The sequence below is a fragment of the Juglans microcarpa x Juglans regia genome, chromosome 1D (assembly GCF_004785595.1).
Source record: "Juglans microcarpa x Juglans regia isolate MS1-56 chromosome 1D, Jm3101_v1.0, whole genome shotgun sequence".
Taxonomy (NCBI): Eukaryota; Viridiplantae; Streptophyta; class Magnoliopsida; order Fagales; family Juglandaceae; genus Juglans; species Juglans microcarpa x Juglans regia.
In genome coordinates, this window is record NC_054594.1 from 45,664,932 (window position 1) to 45,680,953 (window position 16,022).

Below are 16,022 nucleotides of genomic sequence, written 5' to 3' on the forward strand. Positions count from 1 at the left end.
TTTGTTCGTATGAGATGACGTTTACGATACTAAACAATATGCGCATGACGAGCAATATTAATTTAAATGTGAATTTATAATTGTACGTCTTAAATCCATCACGACGCGGTATATACTTACGTATCCCACGCTAGCTAGCTGTTCAACAGATTAATTTTGTGCAAATTTCCGTTGGTCAAGTTGGGTCATGCAGCTCTAACATGATCATATGCATTACAGCTACGTATTGGCAATATTGTATATTGGAAAATGTCTGGCGGCCTGCAGGCTACAATATTGGTTACTCTACGCAAGCATACAATTTAAATGACATATTGGCGTTTTGTCTTGTGATAGCACTTGATGTTGCCATTGCTACGAAATACTTGTCTCGTTTTGTATTTGAAACTTATCTCGACTCATCTCATTTAATCATTACAATTTTATCAAATTTTTACATAAAATATAATAAACAATTCAATTTTTTTAAATATCAAAATAATAATAATAATATTAAAAAAAATAATATTCTAATAATATTTTATTCAGCTCATCTATGAATCCAAATAGTACAATCTTAACAATGCAAATATAATTTATCTCTATATTTATATATATATATATATATAGTCAGATATTTAAGTATAATGCAACCATATAATAGTCCAGAATATATATAAATCCAGTCTTTTGATAATTTAAGAATTAAAATAAAAAAAAGTGATAACTATATATGAATTAAGAAAAAAACTAATTTTCGATCGGTGTTTCGTGCTGGCCATGGGGGGCCCAAGTCAATCAAGTCATTAGCCACCCTAATAGCTAGAAGCTGCCTTCATACATGTTAATGGTGCAGTAAGTTTGCCACTAAAAAAAAGTCAACACTCTTATTAAGATGAGGATGTTAACGAACTTGCGCGTCTATATATTTTCTTCATGGCATAAAGATATTAATGTCTCCGTTGGTACTTCTATTGTAATCATGGCAAGCAACTAAACAAAAATCTAAAACTGATTTTTTTTTTTGGTCAGAATTAGATGGCCTAATCTAAAAATGATAAATTCATCATATGAATATTAGATATTTTATATTATTTATACGATATTTTCAAACGTTATAAGTTTCATAAAGATATTTATATCCTATATATATTGAATTAGGCGATTCAGTCCAAACAGAAAATTAGAGAGTACAGCCCAAGCTAAGGAGCTTTTAGGGTGTATTGTGGACATGAATGATGAATAGGGTAGTTCCAATCAATCGGTAGGCTTTGCCTCATTATGTATATAAAAGTAATGCTAGATATAATTTTGAAATGTGTAAATTATGTAATAATTTTGAAAAATAATGAACTCTACTATTGCAAAATTAATTATTTTCATGTAAATTTGATATTTATTATTTACTCATATTTTTCAAAATGATTATACGATGTTTGTATACTTTATGATTGCAAATATTATTTCTCAATATTATTGGTCATATGAAAGTTTGGGCAAGAGGATGTGTAGAATCATCACTATTTATACCAACATTCAAACCCAAAAGGTATTTAGAGGTGTAAAAAAAATAAAAAAACAGGTTGAATCGAACCGAATTAAACCGGTTTGTAAGCAGTTCGATGCAGAAATAATTTTTATATTTTGAAAATCGGTTTAAATCGAACCCTACCAATATATATTTATAATTTCTTATATTATCTTATATTATATATATTATATGCTAAATTGCGAATTAATATAACATGTAATATAAAAATAATTTTTAATACAACATTTAATATAACATATAAATTTCAATTTTATAATATAAATTAATATAATATAAAATTTAATCTTAAACATAAACATTAATATCAAGTTATTAATATAAATTTACTTTTTATATATATATATATGTCGAGGATAAATACATTTTTTGCATAATATATTATAACATATATTCTTTTTTATAAATATATTTTTACATATTAATATATACTCATATAAAAGGTCTAAAACTTATATAGACTATAGTTAAATTTAATATTTTACTAGTATATGTTAATTGTTATAAAATAGTATGCTTATACTATAATATAAATAGACTAATATTTTAGTATATGTATACATCATATTATTACTAGATAACCCGTAAAATTGAAAAAATTAGACCGAAACATAAAAAATTGAAAGTTTCAGTTTTGGTAGTGAATTAGTTTATATTATTTTTTAATTTTCAAAATTGGTATATATCAGTTCAGTTATAAAAAAAATATACAAAACCGAACCGGTTACACTCTAAAGGTATTATTATAGGATGTAAATTTTTTTTTAAAGAGAAACTGTCATCGTTCATTCATTAGAAAAACTTGTATTCATAACTGGATACATTCTAGAATGTCTCCATATCAAACATGACATTATAAATCAAAATAATACATTTGGAGCTCCACTAGCACACTATTTCTTTTTATGACTCTATTCTTCACTATTACTGATACTCTTTACAAACAAACGTCCAAGAGATAACACTCTCTGCCTAAACAAAGACTCAACCTCATCCTTCATAAAAGAGATGACTCAATCTCTGCAGACAAACATTCAAAAGACGATTTAAAAAAAAATTACAATAAGGAAATTAAAAAGGAAAGCAATAAGATAGATGCGAAAATAATGGATTACAGTTTTAACCAACTTCAGTAGATTTTGAAATTTGTAACGGCCCGTGAAGGCAATACACTTATCTTTTTTTATTTACAAAGATCAGATTTGAAAGGTTTGGTGGTGGCAAGTCTAATGATCTAGCGCGTGTGTCGTGAAGAGTTGCCGGAAGGGTGGTGCATTAGGACCATGTACAGGTGTGGATAGCGCGTGAGAACTACTCACGGTGATTTTTGTAAAATTATTACTTTTTTCTGAATGATTTTTGACTTGTGAATTTGCTTGTGCTATGCGTGCTTCTCAGTAGTTGTAGATTTGTCTTTTTCGATTTTAAATAAAATAAAATAGAACTAAGTAAAAAAAATTTTAACAGATTAGGTGATGGATAAATGAGAGAGAGGAAGATGAGTAGGAGGAGAAAGCTACTTCCTCCCATTCTGATGAAAAGCAGATCTCAAATCTTTAGTTTGGTAGTAATTTAAAAAATAAATACAAGAAGCTCAAGAATCCAAAGATGCATTTAGAATTATAATTTTAAATGTATTTTAATTATTTCTATATATAATTAATATATTATTTAATACGTGTATTTTATTGATTTGGTAGAGGATGGCAACCGCCTTCTAGATTGATTTGATGATAACTATGACTATTTAGACGACCGGGGGAGCCTTTTAGTTCATACATGACAAGCTTTTTAGTTGGAATGCTTTCCACTTATATTAAAAAAATAAAAATAAAAGTTACTCATATAAATTTGACTAATCCATCCCCTTAATTCCCACAAAACCTTTGAAAATCGTTGCTCTCTCTCTTTCTATCTGGTACCTCCTCCGTGACAAACGCTCATGGATTCCACGCTCCCACATGAAGTCCCGGATTCCTTCCTTTCAATCCCATAAACCCTCAGATTCACAAAAACCACTGCCCAGATCAACTTACTAAGAAAGAGAAAAGTCACCCAGATTCACTTTTTCCAAAAAAAAAATAAATAAATAAAATTACGTACTCTTTTTATCCCCTCGTTTCTTGATCACGCACATCCCAGATATCGAGCTAATTTGTCAATCTTAAAATTGTGGTATGCTTTGAGGAAATCACAGAAACTGAACACGCGGAAAGCAGACAGCACTTGCGTCTTAAATTGGTGTGTTTTTACTTTTTTTGTTGTTTTCCGAGGATGCATAGATCTGGAGCAGCGATGGCCTGGAACGTGTTCCAGTTCTGCACAGCACTGCGGGGGCTTGGCTCAATCATGATCCTCTTGGTTCTTGGCGTCGTGGGTGTTACCTACTACGTCGTCGTTTTGACTAATTATGGCCCGGCTTTGTACGATGGTGGCCTCGATTCTCTCATTGCTCTTGCCGTATTGATCTTGTTCCATTGCTTGGTAAGCTTCGAAATTTAAAGTCTTTTATCTGTTATATTTTTCTCAATTTTAGGGTCATAGGTTTTGGGGCAGGAGGTTTGAATTTATGGGATTTTGGATAATAAGTGCATTTTGGTTTGTAAAATATGTAAATGACATCGGAAAATTCAGCTTCTTCAATAACATACAACAATTAACAAATTTTATTGAATTTATCTTTCTTGTAAATGACATTGACCGATTCAGCTTCTTCTATTATTCTATATCATACAATTGCCACTCTCTCAAATCGACTGCCTTTTTCTGTATATTTAATGAGTGCTTAAAGTTTTGTAGAAATGGCATGTGGTTAGGTGTATGGAGGTAACCGATGCTTAAAATGGAAACTTTGTAATGTTTATACAGTTGGTGATGCTATTGTGGAGTTACTTTTCCGTTGTTTTGACCGATCCGGGAAGTGTACCTCCAAAATGGAGGCCTGCTGTCGATGAGGAGAGAGGAGAAGCCGACCAGTTGAACGGGTCAGAGTTCAGTAACCTGACTGCGGACCCTCCGAATCATAGAATCCGGTCCTGTCGGAAGTGCAACCAGCTGAAACCACCTCGATGTCATCACTGCTCTGTTTGTGAGTCCTAATGCCCAGAATTTCTCCGTATATCTACATACTCCCAAGTATATATTCAGTAGTTATAAGTTGCATTGATATGTTCCTTTCAGGTGGACGATGTGTGTTGAAGATGGACCATCACTGTGTGTGGGTTGTTAATTGTGTCGGGGCATTAAACTATAAATATTTTCTTCTCTTCTTGGTATGTTTGCTTTACTTTACTCTCAGAAACTCAAGGACTTTTTATCAACAGATTAGTGTTTTATGCATTCAAAAATTTTGGTACTTCGTGTTCAGACTGGGAAATAAAACCATTTTCAATCTGTTTAATTTGCATGTGTTTGTATTTCTTCTTTTCTTCTTGTAATAAATATATTTTGACGAGTCATTCATATACTGTTTACAGCTTATATTTTCCCCCTGTGCTTGCTAAGGACCTTAATCGTAGCCCATAGCATGTATTCTTCCGTTTCAGCCATTCTGTAATCTGTTTTAGTTTTCCTATTTCAATCCCTGACAATTGTTGTTTCTCTTGAGTCTTGACCTCACATCATCTTTTACACACTCTCACACGTCCAGAAAAAATTCACCATTCCCTTTTACAACCTATTTTGTGTAATGCTTTCCACATGTAAGTATTCATTATATAAGTGTGTGCCTGTAACTTCTTTGTGCAATGCTTTCACATGTAATTTACATCATAGCAAGTTAAACGTCATTTCACTTTTTAAGCATTCATTATTCAATGCAACAATCGAGTTTTATGAGTTAACATCATGGCATGCTTAGAAACATACTACGTCTAAATGAGATAATAGGAAGTTAAGGTTTAAAATAGAGTTTCAATACTTTTCATCTTTTTCAAGGGGCTATTGGGTGGGGGCAGAGCTAGGTATGGTTGAGTGGGGGCAATTTGATTACCCCCTTTAAATGATCTTGGGGTTTGCCGGTCCAATTAGGATTAACTGGGTGATAAAATGTCTACTTCTGCCACGGCACATGTCTGAACACTTGTATGCGAGTAGCTGTTATGATAGAAAGTACCGCTTGATTTATTTTCCACTTGATTGATTTATGTGTTCTTTGTGATTATGTTTTCAGAAGATATCTGAAGTTTTTGTTTTTTGTTGGTGGGTCTTCGTAGCTTATTATTTTTGTATGCACAAACTGGGAATAATTATATTGATCTTTTGTATACGTTTAATCTCAATGCAGTTCTACACGTTTCTGGAGACAAGTCTTGTAACATTGTCGTTACTTCCACATCTAAGAGCATTGTTTAGTGATGGAGAAATACCTGGGACTCCTGGCACCCTTGCAACCACATTCCTTGCCTTCGGTGAGGCCCGAGTAGTCCGTGTTTTTGAATTGTTTAGTCAATTTTATCTACATTTCTCTTAACTGTCTCTGCTTTATTTACAGTCCTGAACCTTGCTTTTGCGTTGAGTGTTATGATGTTTCTAATAATGCACATACGATTGGTGGCTGCCAACACCACAACAATTGAGGTATTGCCTTTTGCTTACCTTGAGATGTTTGTTTTACGTAATTTTATTTTCTTAAGATTAGGCTATGCTTTATGCTACTTGCAAGAGATGCTAAAAGAAAAGTGGACTGAGAAACTGTTAGAGCAACATTAGACGTCTGGAATGAATTTTGTGGGCATTTGATGAAACTCTTTTGTAGTATTGTGTTTCTGGAATTACTGATTTTAATGTTATAGTATATCATATAATCGCGGGGAGGGACTTTCCTTGAATACCAGTATCACACTTGTCTGAATCTCCGTCACTGTGTCATCTGTTGAGTTTTAAACCGACAATGGGACTACAAGTAATGTAGCACTCTTTGATGATGCAATGAATCCTTCAAGAAGTCTGAAGTGATCAATGTAATACGTGGGTGTTTTTAATGAATTAACAAACCTCTATGAAGAGGTATCATCAGAATAACATTTAGTGAATTTCCATGCCAATATTGAGGTATTCCATTGACAGAGTCATATAGCTGTTTTCCATTAGAACCATACATCCCTTCCATAGGGAGAACCGACGGTAGATACATTGTTGCTGATGGTTATAACCTTGTGGTCAGGCGTATGAGAAGAAAACCTCTCCAAAATGGCGCTATGACCTTGGTCAAAAGAAGAATTTTGAACAGGTCAGTGCAATTTACAATATATCGACATTTCCTTTTTTAACACCCTCATTTAACTTATTGGGTGTGACTTAGAGTACTAGAAAGGTAATGCATTAATGTCTCTATTAGTTTAGAATTACTACTTTCTCAAAGCATGAAACTGAATGGTCCGGGTGTTGTAGTAATATCCCTTATCACTTGGTATTAACTGTAAATTATGTGCAAGGAAAAAGTGAACTTGGATAGAAAATACTGTCAAAGTTTGAATTATGTTGAGACGTTTATCTTGGACTTGGCTTCCAAAGTTTGAAGATGATGGATGTGGATACTTTCATTTCGCAATGTTGTGTTCCATTGTTGCAACGCCTTACGATTCTCTTCTAGATGATTCCACAATTACTTTCTTGGACTTGGAGATCCATGCTTCTGTTTCTTGGATGGAAAAGGAAAATCCCATGGCTTTACTCTTAACATTCAGTTTGGTGTCTGTATTTGTAACAGGTCTTTGGGATGGACAAGCGATACTGGTTTATCCCTGCATATTCAGAAGAAGACATTCGACGGATGCCAGTACTGCAGGGGCTTGAATATCCATCAAAGCCAGACTTCGATTCCCAGGAGTTCTAAGAATCAAAGGTGCCACATTGCGAGAAATCCTTATTTCTTCCCTATAAGAATAGATATGGGAGCTTCCGAAACTGTTTACTAACATCTTCATTGACTGAAAAGCTTACAACCAATTGGGCACTTAACACATTCATTCACCCGGGCGTCGTCTTATCCATAACAAAGGGAGTTCAGGGTGAGAGAGAGAGAGAGAGAGAGGGTATTGTATCCAGGATAAAGGAAAAGCAGGTGGGTAGCAGTATAGTTGGGGATGGCTTGATGGGCTAACGTTAATTTCATGCTTTTCAACTTCAGTTTTTGGCAAAGTTTGGGGAAACTGTAAAATAGGGGTTGCAAGTTTTTCATATGGTGGTATGCCGATATTCCTCTGGCTTCTTTGCATTGATGTTTGGTGGAAAAATATGGAATCGGTCTGAGTGGCTTCGGCACATGTTAGGGATGATCAATCAAGTCACTGTACGCTTTCTATACATTCTTACGAAATTATCTAATTTCATTACCAGATGTTCTTGAGTTTGAAAGAATCGTTGATCATGATTTTTTCTAATGCATTTCCTTTGTACTTTTGGAGTTTTCACGCCCCGTTTTCAAAGATGAGTTTAGATGATTTTAAATGAGTTGAATAAAATATTATTAGAATATTATTTGTTAATATTATTATTGTTTTAGAATTTAAAAAAGTTGAATTATTTATTATATTTTGTGTGAAAATTTAAAAAAGTTATAATAATGAGATGAGGTGGATTAAGATAAGTTTCCAATCCAAACCCTTAAGTAAGTAATGACAAGACAAAAAAAATTATCATTATTACTATTTTTTATTAATGGAAACTATATAAAGGTATTTTTAGGATTGGTTTGAATTTAGAGATGAGATAGTTTTAGATGAAAGTTGAAAAAAATATTATTAAAATATTATTTTTTAATATTAGTATTGTTTTGAGATTTGAAAAAATTGAATTATTTATTATATTTTGTGTGAAAATTTAAAAAAATTATAATAATGAAATGAAATGAATAAAACACTTTTTAAATTCAAACTGGGCTTAAAACGATAAATATTTCTTATGAAATTGGTATAAATAAACCCAATGATGTATTCATTACATTCAACAAAATAAGAAAATATATTGAAATACGATAATGTGTTAAAGGAAAGAGTACTGCTACATCAGTTCTTTTACGGGCAGGAGATTTGGCATAGGGATTGCGCACGAACGAGTTGGATTGCCATGTCAACTATAAGTAAAGAAATAAAATAAATAAAAAGAAAATGGAAGATGATTGCCCAACACGAACGAAAGGCTGAAAGTTGCAAACCCAGACTAGAGGTGTTCGTCGTTCCCCAAGAAAGTTTAAAGACAAGTTTTTTTTTTTCCTTTTTTTGGGATTGAGCTTACTGTCCCTGATCAGTTCCTTCTTCTTCTTCTTGTATCTTGGCCTGCGTTTTGTTCTCCATCTCCTTTGTTCTTTATCATTTTAATTAGTTTTTGCTTGTTCTTGGGGAGAACTGAGAAGAAATCATTTCGTCGTTCCTCCGCGATCCATTTTGCATAACCCATTTCCAACTCCATTCATGTTCATCTCTCTCATTCACATTTGTCATTTCTTATCTCCAAAACACTGATTTTCACAACCTATTTCTGAAATCCATTCACGTTCGTTGTTCCTCTGCGACCCGTTTCTCGACTGGGCTGTGCTACTCCTCTGCCACCCACCCCACCATCAAAGCCCCCAAGAAAGTTTAAAGACAAGTTTTTTTTTTTTTTTTCCTTTTTCTGGGATTGAGCTTGCTGTCCCTGATCAGTTCCTTCTTCTTCTTCTTGTATCTTGGCCTGCGTTTTGTTCTCCATCTCCTTTGTTCTTTATCGTTTTAATTAGTTTTTATTTTTTCTTAGGAAGAATTGAGAAGAAATCATATCATCTTAAAAGATGATTGCGGCTCCAGAAAGTCAAAGTGTTACCCTTGATCTATTAAAAATCATAAAGGTAGAGAATCATTTCATATATATTTTTTTTTATGGACTTTGAAGGATTTGACCAAACAAATTAATACAATTGAAACTGGTTGGATTGACAGAGAATAGAGGAGGGAGTCCGTCGAAAATGAAAGAATGAGTCCGAAAATGGAAGATGGAGGAAAATAGAAGAGATGGAAGAAAATGGAGGGAGAGCGAAAAGATAAAAAAGTGAAACCAAAACTCACCACATCATTTTTCCCTCTGTTCGATTTTCATGCACAATCCCTACACAAAGTTTTCTGTTTATATCATTTTTCATTATTATATCCTTCGGATGTAGCCGAGGATCACCGAAAAGGTAAAAATAGGTTTTTTTTAATTATTATAAATATTTTTAAAAAATTAAAAAATTAATTATATTATTAAAAAACATTTCTTCAATCACTGAGTAAAAAAAAAAAAAAAAAAATTCGAGACACAAGTATGAACCGATAAAAAAAGAAAAATAGACGGAAAATATGAACCCGCCCGAACATTCTAGCTTACGAAAGAAAGTACCACGTCTACGACGCCACGTCTCTCTTTCTCGCTCTAGCCTCCCTCTCTACAATTTGCAGGTAATATATATACACGATTCATTTCCTCTGCTAGAAGGTAATTCTAGTGCCTTCTCCTCTCACTCTATTCTTCAATCTATCGTCTTCCAAGGTAAGTCCCCCCCCCTCTCCCAAATCCCTCTATGTATCTCCTCTTAATTTCGAGAATTTTATATATATTATTCGTTCCTTCTCTCACGTTGTCTGAGCAACCATAAAGAAACTTTAAAGTTACGTTTAGATATTGAACTGAATTGAATTGAGAGTATAAAATATTATTAGAATATTATTTTTTAATATTATTATTATTTTAAAATTTAAAAAAATTGAATTGTTGATTATATTTTATATTAAAATTTAAAAAAATTGTAATAATAAATTAAGATGAATTGAAGCGAGTTGAGTAACGAAGAAGCCTAAGAGAGAACATGTTGTAGGTTGATGTTGATATGGTTTCTCAGTTTTCTCTCATGCTTGATGTCAACATAGAATATGTTTCTATTGTCTCAGTATGTAAATTTGATAGTTTAGTGAAAAATATATCGGGTAATTGGTTTTCTTGATTTGTTAGTGGTTCAATCCATCGTGGATTGGTGATACTTGGTATTATCATCCTCGGCCATTAATTTATTAGTTTGATTATATATTAACAACGTCCTACGGGATTTTCTTTTTTTTAGAGGGATTAGCACAATAGAGTATGCAGAAGGGAAGAGAAGGTCCAGACAATTTCTTTCACTTGGGTGACTTGTTGGGTAGTTTCTGGAGCTCTGCTGGTTTTGGATCTCGTAGAAGTATGATGCCCAGTCTTTTTGGAGACAGAGATCCGTTTGAAGATCCTTTTTTCACTCGCCCCTTTGGAAGCTTGTTTGATTCTGGCATGTTTGCTTCGAGTGCTGCAGTCATTGGGAAGGATCAGACTAATCGGGCACCGGGAATTGTAATAGAAGAATTAAACTCCGATGATGAAGGAAAGAATGAGAAAGGTGAAGGCACGGGGCCTGACAAAGATAATGATCAAAAAAATCTTCCATCAAGCAAAGAACCGTCTGTCGAGCATCCAGATGATGATGATGATAATGATGGTAATTGGCACTTTTTATTTTGGGTGTATGGGAACACTGTAAGCTCTTTTTTTTTTGCTCGCTATTTTTATTCGCTGAATAACTGATAGTGATTACTGTCCTTGATTTCTTGGATACAGAGAGCAAAAATCTGATTCAGAGGATTGACAGCAACAAGGTTGAAGGGGCGCAATCCCAGGCTAGCAAAGTCAGCGTCCAGGCTTGTAGAGTCACGTATGGTGGTGTTAATGGAGCGTATTACACATCTACAAGAACGACAAGGACAGGCGCTGATGGAGTAAGTGACTAGTTCCTAATGGCAAGTTGATTTTTACTAGCTTTCATTTGAATCTAATGCTGTGTTCATTAACCAGGTGGTGCTTGAGGAGGCGAAAGAAGCAGATAGAACAACAGGTCAAGCGAAACACAGGATCTCTAGAGGAATTCACGATAAGGTATTTATCTAGCTGGTGTTATGCGCTCCATTACAGACCATGATTTTCAAATCCATAACCCAAAAATCCTTAATTGTTTTTGTGAATTTGTGAGACAAATGATGAATAAAAAGATGTTTCAAATGGAGGACCCTTCACTTGATGCACTGTTGTTGATGCTGGGTTCAGAGAGTGTGCTAGTGCACTTGGTGCTCAAGCATCTATTCCCCTTCATGGATGTTCTCATTACCTCGGTTTGGGTAAACCAAGAAGACCTGCCCGTGAAAATTTATATTAACCATTTTGCTTGCATTATTCTTGAGCCAGATGATATTAGCCATTTATTATAAGTCCAATTATGCTTTTCCTCAAATGATCCTTGGTTTCCTTCTCCCGGCTCCTGTGGGTAAAAATTGCCCGAAGAAAACAACCAGTACTTTGTCTCTCTATTATTGCACACGGAAATCAAGTGATAATTGAGATGGGTCGTTGCTTATGCAGGGTCACTCAGTTACAAGGAAGCTCAATTCAGATGGTAAGCTAGATACATCGCAAACTTTATACAATCTAAATGAAGGTTTGTTCCTGATGTCTTATACTTAAAGGAGGCATTATGTTTTATGTAACTGTTCTGGCCATTTGATCAATGTTATGTTGTGATGCTTGTTTCAGATGAGCTTGCTGGGTTTGAAGAAGCATGGAAAGATCGCAAAGGCAATGTTAAAGTGCAATTGCCTGGCCGGGAAGATGGATATGGTATGCATGGAAATGCAGGTACGCATATTATTGGTTTCTCATTGTTAATTTGTCTGTTAAGAGTTCATATTTATAAGCACTAAAGAAAGTAGGAGCTTTTCAGGGAATTCATTGTTTGGAATCTCTAGTGATTGATTACATTTGCCATACATGAACGGTAATCTTCCTCAACGGGGTTCGCTTTCAGGCTTTTATTAGGGATTTAGCTCCCATTTCAACAGTGTTAATGTTTGACTACGAGTGTTTGGTAGCTGGATGCTTGACTTTAACATTGTTTAGAACAAAAGTGTTCTTCTGATTATCACCATATAAGGACCAAAATTACATTGGCAAATGCCAAAAAAATTGCATTAAGACATTTTGGATACATCATATAACTCCTGATGTGCTACCGCTCCTGTTGCAGCTTATTTTTTGTTTACCATATGCCTGGTCTTATAATTGTTTAATTCCATGATAATGTTAGGTTCTAGTAGCAGTGAACCGAAAAAGAAGACATTTTGGGGAGGTTTGGCCCTCCCATCTTTAGAGCAGCCCTGGAAAGCTGGAAGAATGGGACAAGACAATGAAGCCAGGAACAATGCTTCTTCTAGTGGGAGAACTAAGAAAGTTGTCAGAATCAATATAGACTAAATTAATTTACATGGTAATGTTGTAGGAGTATTTCTACAGATTTCCCATTAAAACAAGTTCGACTTTGTGACTCGATCCATTGATTCTGCATGTTAACTGTGATACCTAATCAATTTGTGTGGTTTGGGAAGGATGCCCGTGTCTATGTCTGAAAGTACTTGTTTGGTTTACCTTTGTGACATGAGATACGTAGAAGATTTAACAATACTTGTTTTCATGCAAAGAAAGGAAAAACTGTCACATTTGTGTTCTCAAATAACACTTCTTTGGAACAATGGGCTGTAGGTTGGGGCCGTTTGGTCAGATGCACACTACATGCTTGTCTTAGACTCTAATGGTATTTTTTTCTATTGATTCAACGGTAAATATTGGGAGCCCGAAACATCTATATTCAAACTTGGATGCTTTTGTCGAGAAGGAAACTGTTTTCGAGAATTCCCACAACTAAGCGACACCCGAATACCTTAATTTATTAATTAATTTAATTGGATCTCTGTGATGGTTGTTGGGGGCAAATAAAGCATGTACGCACCCCGTTATTCCTTCATTTTCTAGTGCAAGTTGGTCTCTGGGATATTAGCTTTGCTTGCATCTATGTAGTCTTACAAACACAATTTTCTCCATTATAGGGTGCAATATTGCAAACGGAAATATTGAAATGTAATTAATATCAGAACATTACAGATTGCAGAAAAATTGTGTAAGACCGACATATATATATATATATATATAGCCCAGTCACGTGCTCTTTCGCGTTACGAAACATTACCAATGTTGTGAACCATGCCATGTTCCCAATTGCCACCTTTTTAACTACCAGGAAAGATAGAAGTGAAAAGATAGAGAAAATAAAAGAAAATTTGAAATTGAAATTTCCATGACTACGTACACTTGCTTTATCGTAGCATTAAATCCAACTCGCCCTTCTGCCAATATGAACGTGAGTATCGCTGGGGTTGTTCCCAAGATATTTTGTAAACAGATTAACCTAACTTCTACATTAATCTGATTACTTAAATTTGACAGACAATACTGCTATATATCACCAGCTCTTAACCTTGCCACAGCCTTGTCAACTGCCATGTCAGTAGATAATATTAAAAAAAAAAAATCCAGAAATATAATGCAGAAGAAGAGAGGGAATTATTTTCATTTTGAAGAAACCAAGCAGAGCTGCAGTATTCGATCCGTTGTGCGGTCTTCTCTTCTAAATTTTAAGCCTATTTTTTCATCTGCATTTTTGGGTAAGAGAACGGGTTTTTGTTGGGTTTTAGCTGGGTTGTTGCTCTGGGTTGCTCTTTTCTTTTTTGTTTGTATGTGAACAATGACTTTGTTTATTAGCTTTATACAGAGATAATTTACAAGAAAATTTGATATCTTTGCTTGGGGTGTGTTCTTTTAGCTTGATTTTAGTTGTAAATGTATTGCGTCCATCAGTGGATGAAAAAGAAAGTGAATCCTATCTGTTTGTTTATTTACTGCTATAAATTTGGTAGTTTAAGATCTAGTTCACGTGTGGTACCGTTTTAAGATGATGATAACGATGACTTGAATGTTGTAGTCAGCGACATAGTTGAGAGGTTCATGAGAAAAATAAAGATTTGACTGGACCTTTATTTGAGGATAAGAATCAAAGATGAAAAAATGTAAAGTGACTCGTTACTCTCAACTAGGATGTCCTTATAATGATCTTATACCCTACCAATCAATAGGTATTGATGTTGAACCAACCCACTTCGCCAAGTGCTTGAAAACTTTAAACCTGTACCATTTTCTTTTTTCCTAAGCACTTTAAATTAAAGTTGTACCTACTGGGAGAGTCCTTATAATTATGTAATGTAATGGAAATCTGGTATAATTTGCCTCGTATCAGTATGTGAGGTGTAATTTTGATGGTTTTATGCTTAACTTGATGAACTTTCTATTGCAAAAATGAAAATCCTTCATGCCAGTTCTATTATATTTCATTGAACTTTCTATTACAAAAATGAAAGGTTATGAAGTTGAATATATATAATTGTAAATGCTGATTTCGATAAAGTTATGGTTTTGAGTTCTTTTCGGTTCCTAGGCCGGTTTGGCTTTCAAATCGAGCACTAGCTCTCTATCCTCCGGTTTTAAAAACCCCCATGTCCTTTCACTCGGCAGTTTAATTGCTTGAATGGCATTTTAATTGCTTTTGCATTATAGTTTTTTTTTTCCCAGCTATAAAAACCTACATGCTGAATGTCAATTAGGTGTCTTCATTGTTTGTACTAATTTTCAGCATGGGAAAGGGGAAAGAACAGCTAACTATGCAGACATTATCTAGCTTAAATCCTCCATCTGAGGTATGTATGTTATATGATTTAATATATCAATAACATTGGTATTGTTGAGTCGATATTTATTTCCAAAATACATCAATAACTTCATCTAATAATATGTTAGGTCATACTATCAACTAGTCCAAACATCCCAAATTACACGCTTGGTTACTTTGGACCAGTGCCTACGTGGTCACCGACTTTTCTACCATATCAGGTTGGCAACCAATATTCAATCAACATACAGGTGATAACTGATCAGGATTTATTCTTAATAAGTTGGCTTCTTTGCGCCTATAAAAAAAAAAAAAAAATAAGTTGGCTTCTTTGCAGGAGTTTAATTGCAAACTTTCTGTGTTTATTACATAATGATGGTTACCCATTTCAACATGTCATGGAACCTCTGACTCCTATCAGCAATACAAGCTCCGCCGCAAGCAGAATAGTTGGTTCAGAGGAAAATAGACTTGATGGTGGGGAAACTGAAGCGCCATGTGGATCTCCTGTAGTTGAAGAATGTAATGAGGATAGACCAAATCCTACGGAACCTGATGATGGCAGTGCCGAGAAATCTAAAAATGTCCAAGTGGAAGATGATGATACGATCGAGGAGTCAAAGTCGGGAATAGAGTTTAATTCCCTTGAAGATTTTTTAAGTTATTATAAGGAATATGGTAAAAAAATGTGGGTTTAGGGTAATGACAAAACAGACTGAGAGGGGACAAGATGAGTCTATTAGATATGTCACTCTCACTTGTGCCGGAGGTGGGAATGCCTGGAATAGGACGTTGAATATTGCCAACCCACGTCCGATAGAAAAGACGGAATATAATGCAAAGATTAATGCCTTAAGGCAAGATGAAGTGCTTCGGTTGACGACAATACATAATATTCATAACCACGGCCTC

At 34.4% G+C, this 16,022-nt stretch overlaps 2 protein-coding genes across 3 annotated transcripts; both read left to right on the forward strand.

Annotated features, from left to right (window-relative positions):
• The first annotated feature begins 3,330 nt into the window (after nt 1-3,330).
• LOC121263073 (probable protein S-acyltransferase 14) lies at nt 3,331-7,868 on the forward strand. The gene is made up of 7 exons (XM_041165865.1): nt 3,331-4,012; nt 4,397-4,616; nt 4,709-4,800; nt 5,814-5,937; nt 6,021-6,106; nt 6,693-6,758; nt 7,239-7,868. Exons 1-7 carry the CDS (start codon nt 3,803-3,805, stop codon nt 7,362-7,364), a joined length of 924 nt encoding a protein of 307 aa, XP_041021799.1. The 5' UTR covers nt 3,331-3,802; the 3' UTR covers nt 7,365-7,868.
• Nucleotides 7,869-9,927: 2,059 nt separating this feature from the next.
• Nucleotides 9,928-13,064, forward strand: LOC121263083. 2 transcript variants are annotated; one of them, XM_041165884.1, is made up of 7 exons: nt 9,928-10,033; nt 10,602-11,006; nt 11,126-11,283; nt 11,360-11,440; nt 11,921-11,954; nt 12,092-12,193; nt 12,642-13,064. In XM_041165884.1, the coding sequence occupies exons 2-7, from the start codon at nt 10,622-10,624 to the stop codon at nt 12,806-12,808; spliced, it is 927 nt and encodes a 308-aa protein (XP_041021818.1). In that variant the 5' UTR covers nt 9,928-10,033; nt 10,602-10,621; the 3' UTR covers nt 12,809-13,064. The 2 variants fall into 2 exon arrangements, with proteins under 2 accessions (XP_041021818.1, XP_041021810.1); XM_041165876.1 differs by having other exon boundaries at nt 9,929-10,033; nt 11,921-11,996.
• Nucleotides 13,065-16,022: the final 2,958 nt, after the last annotated feature.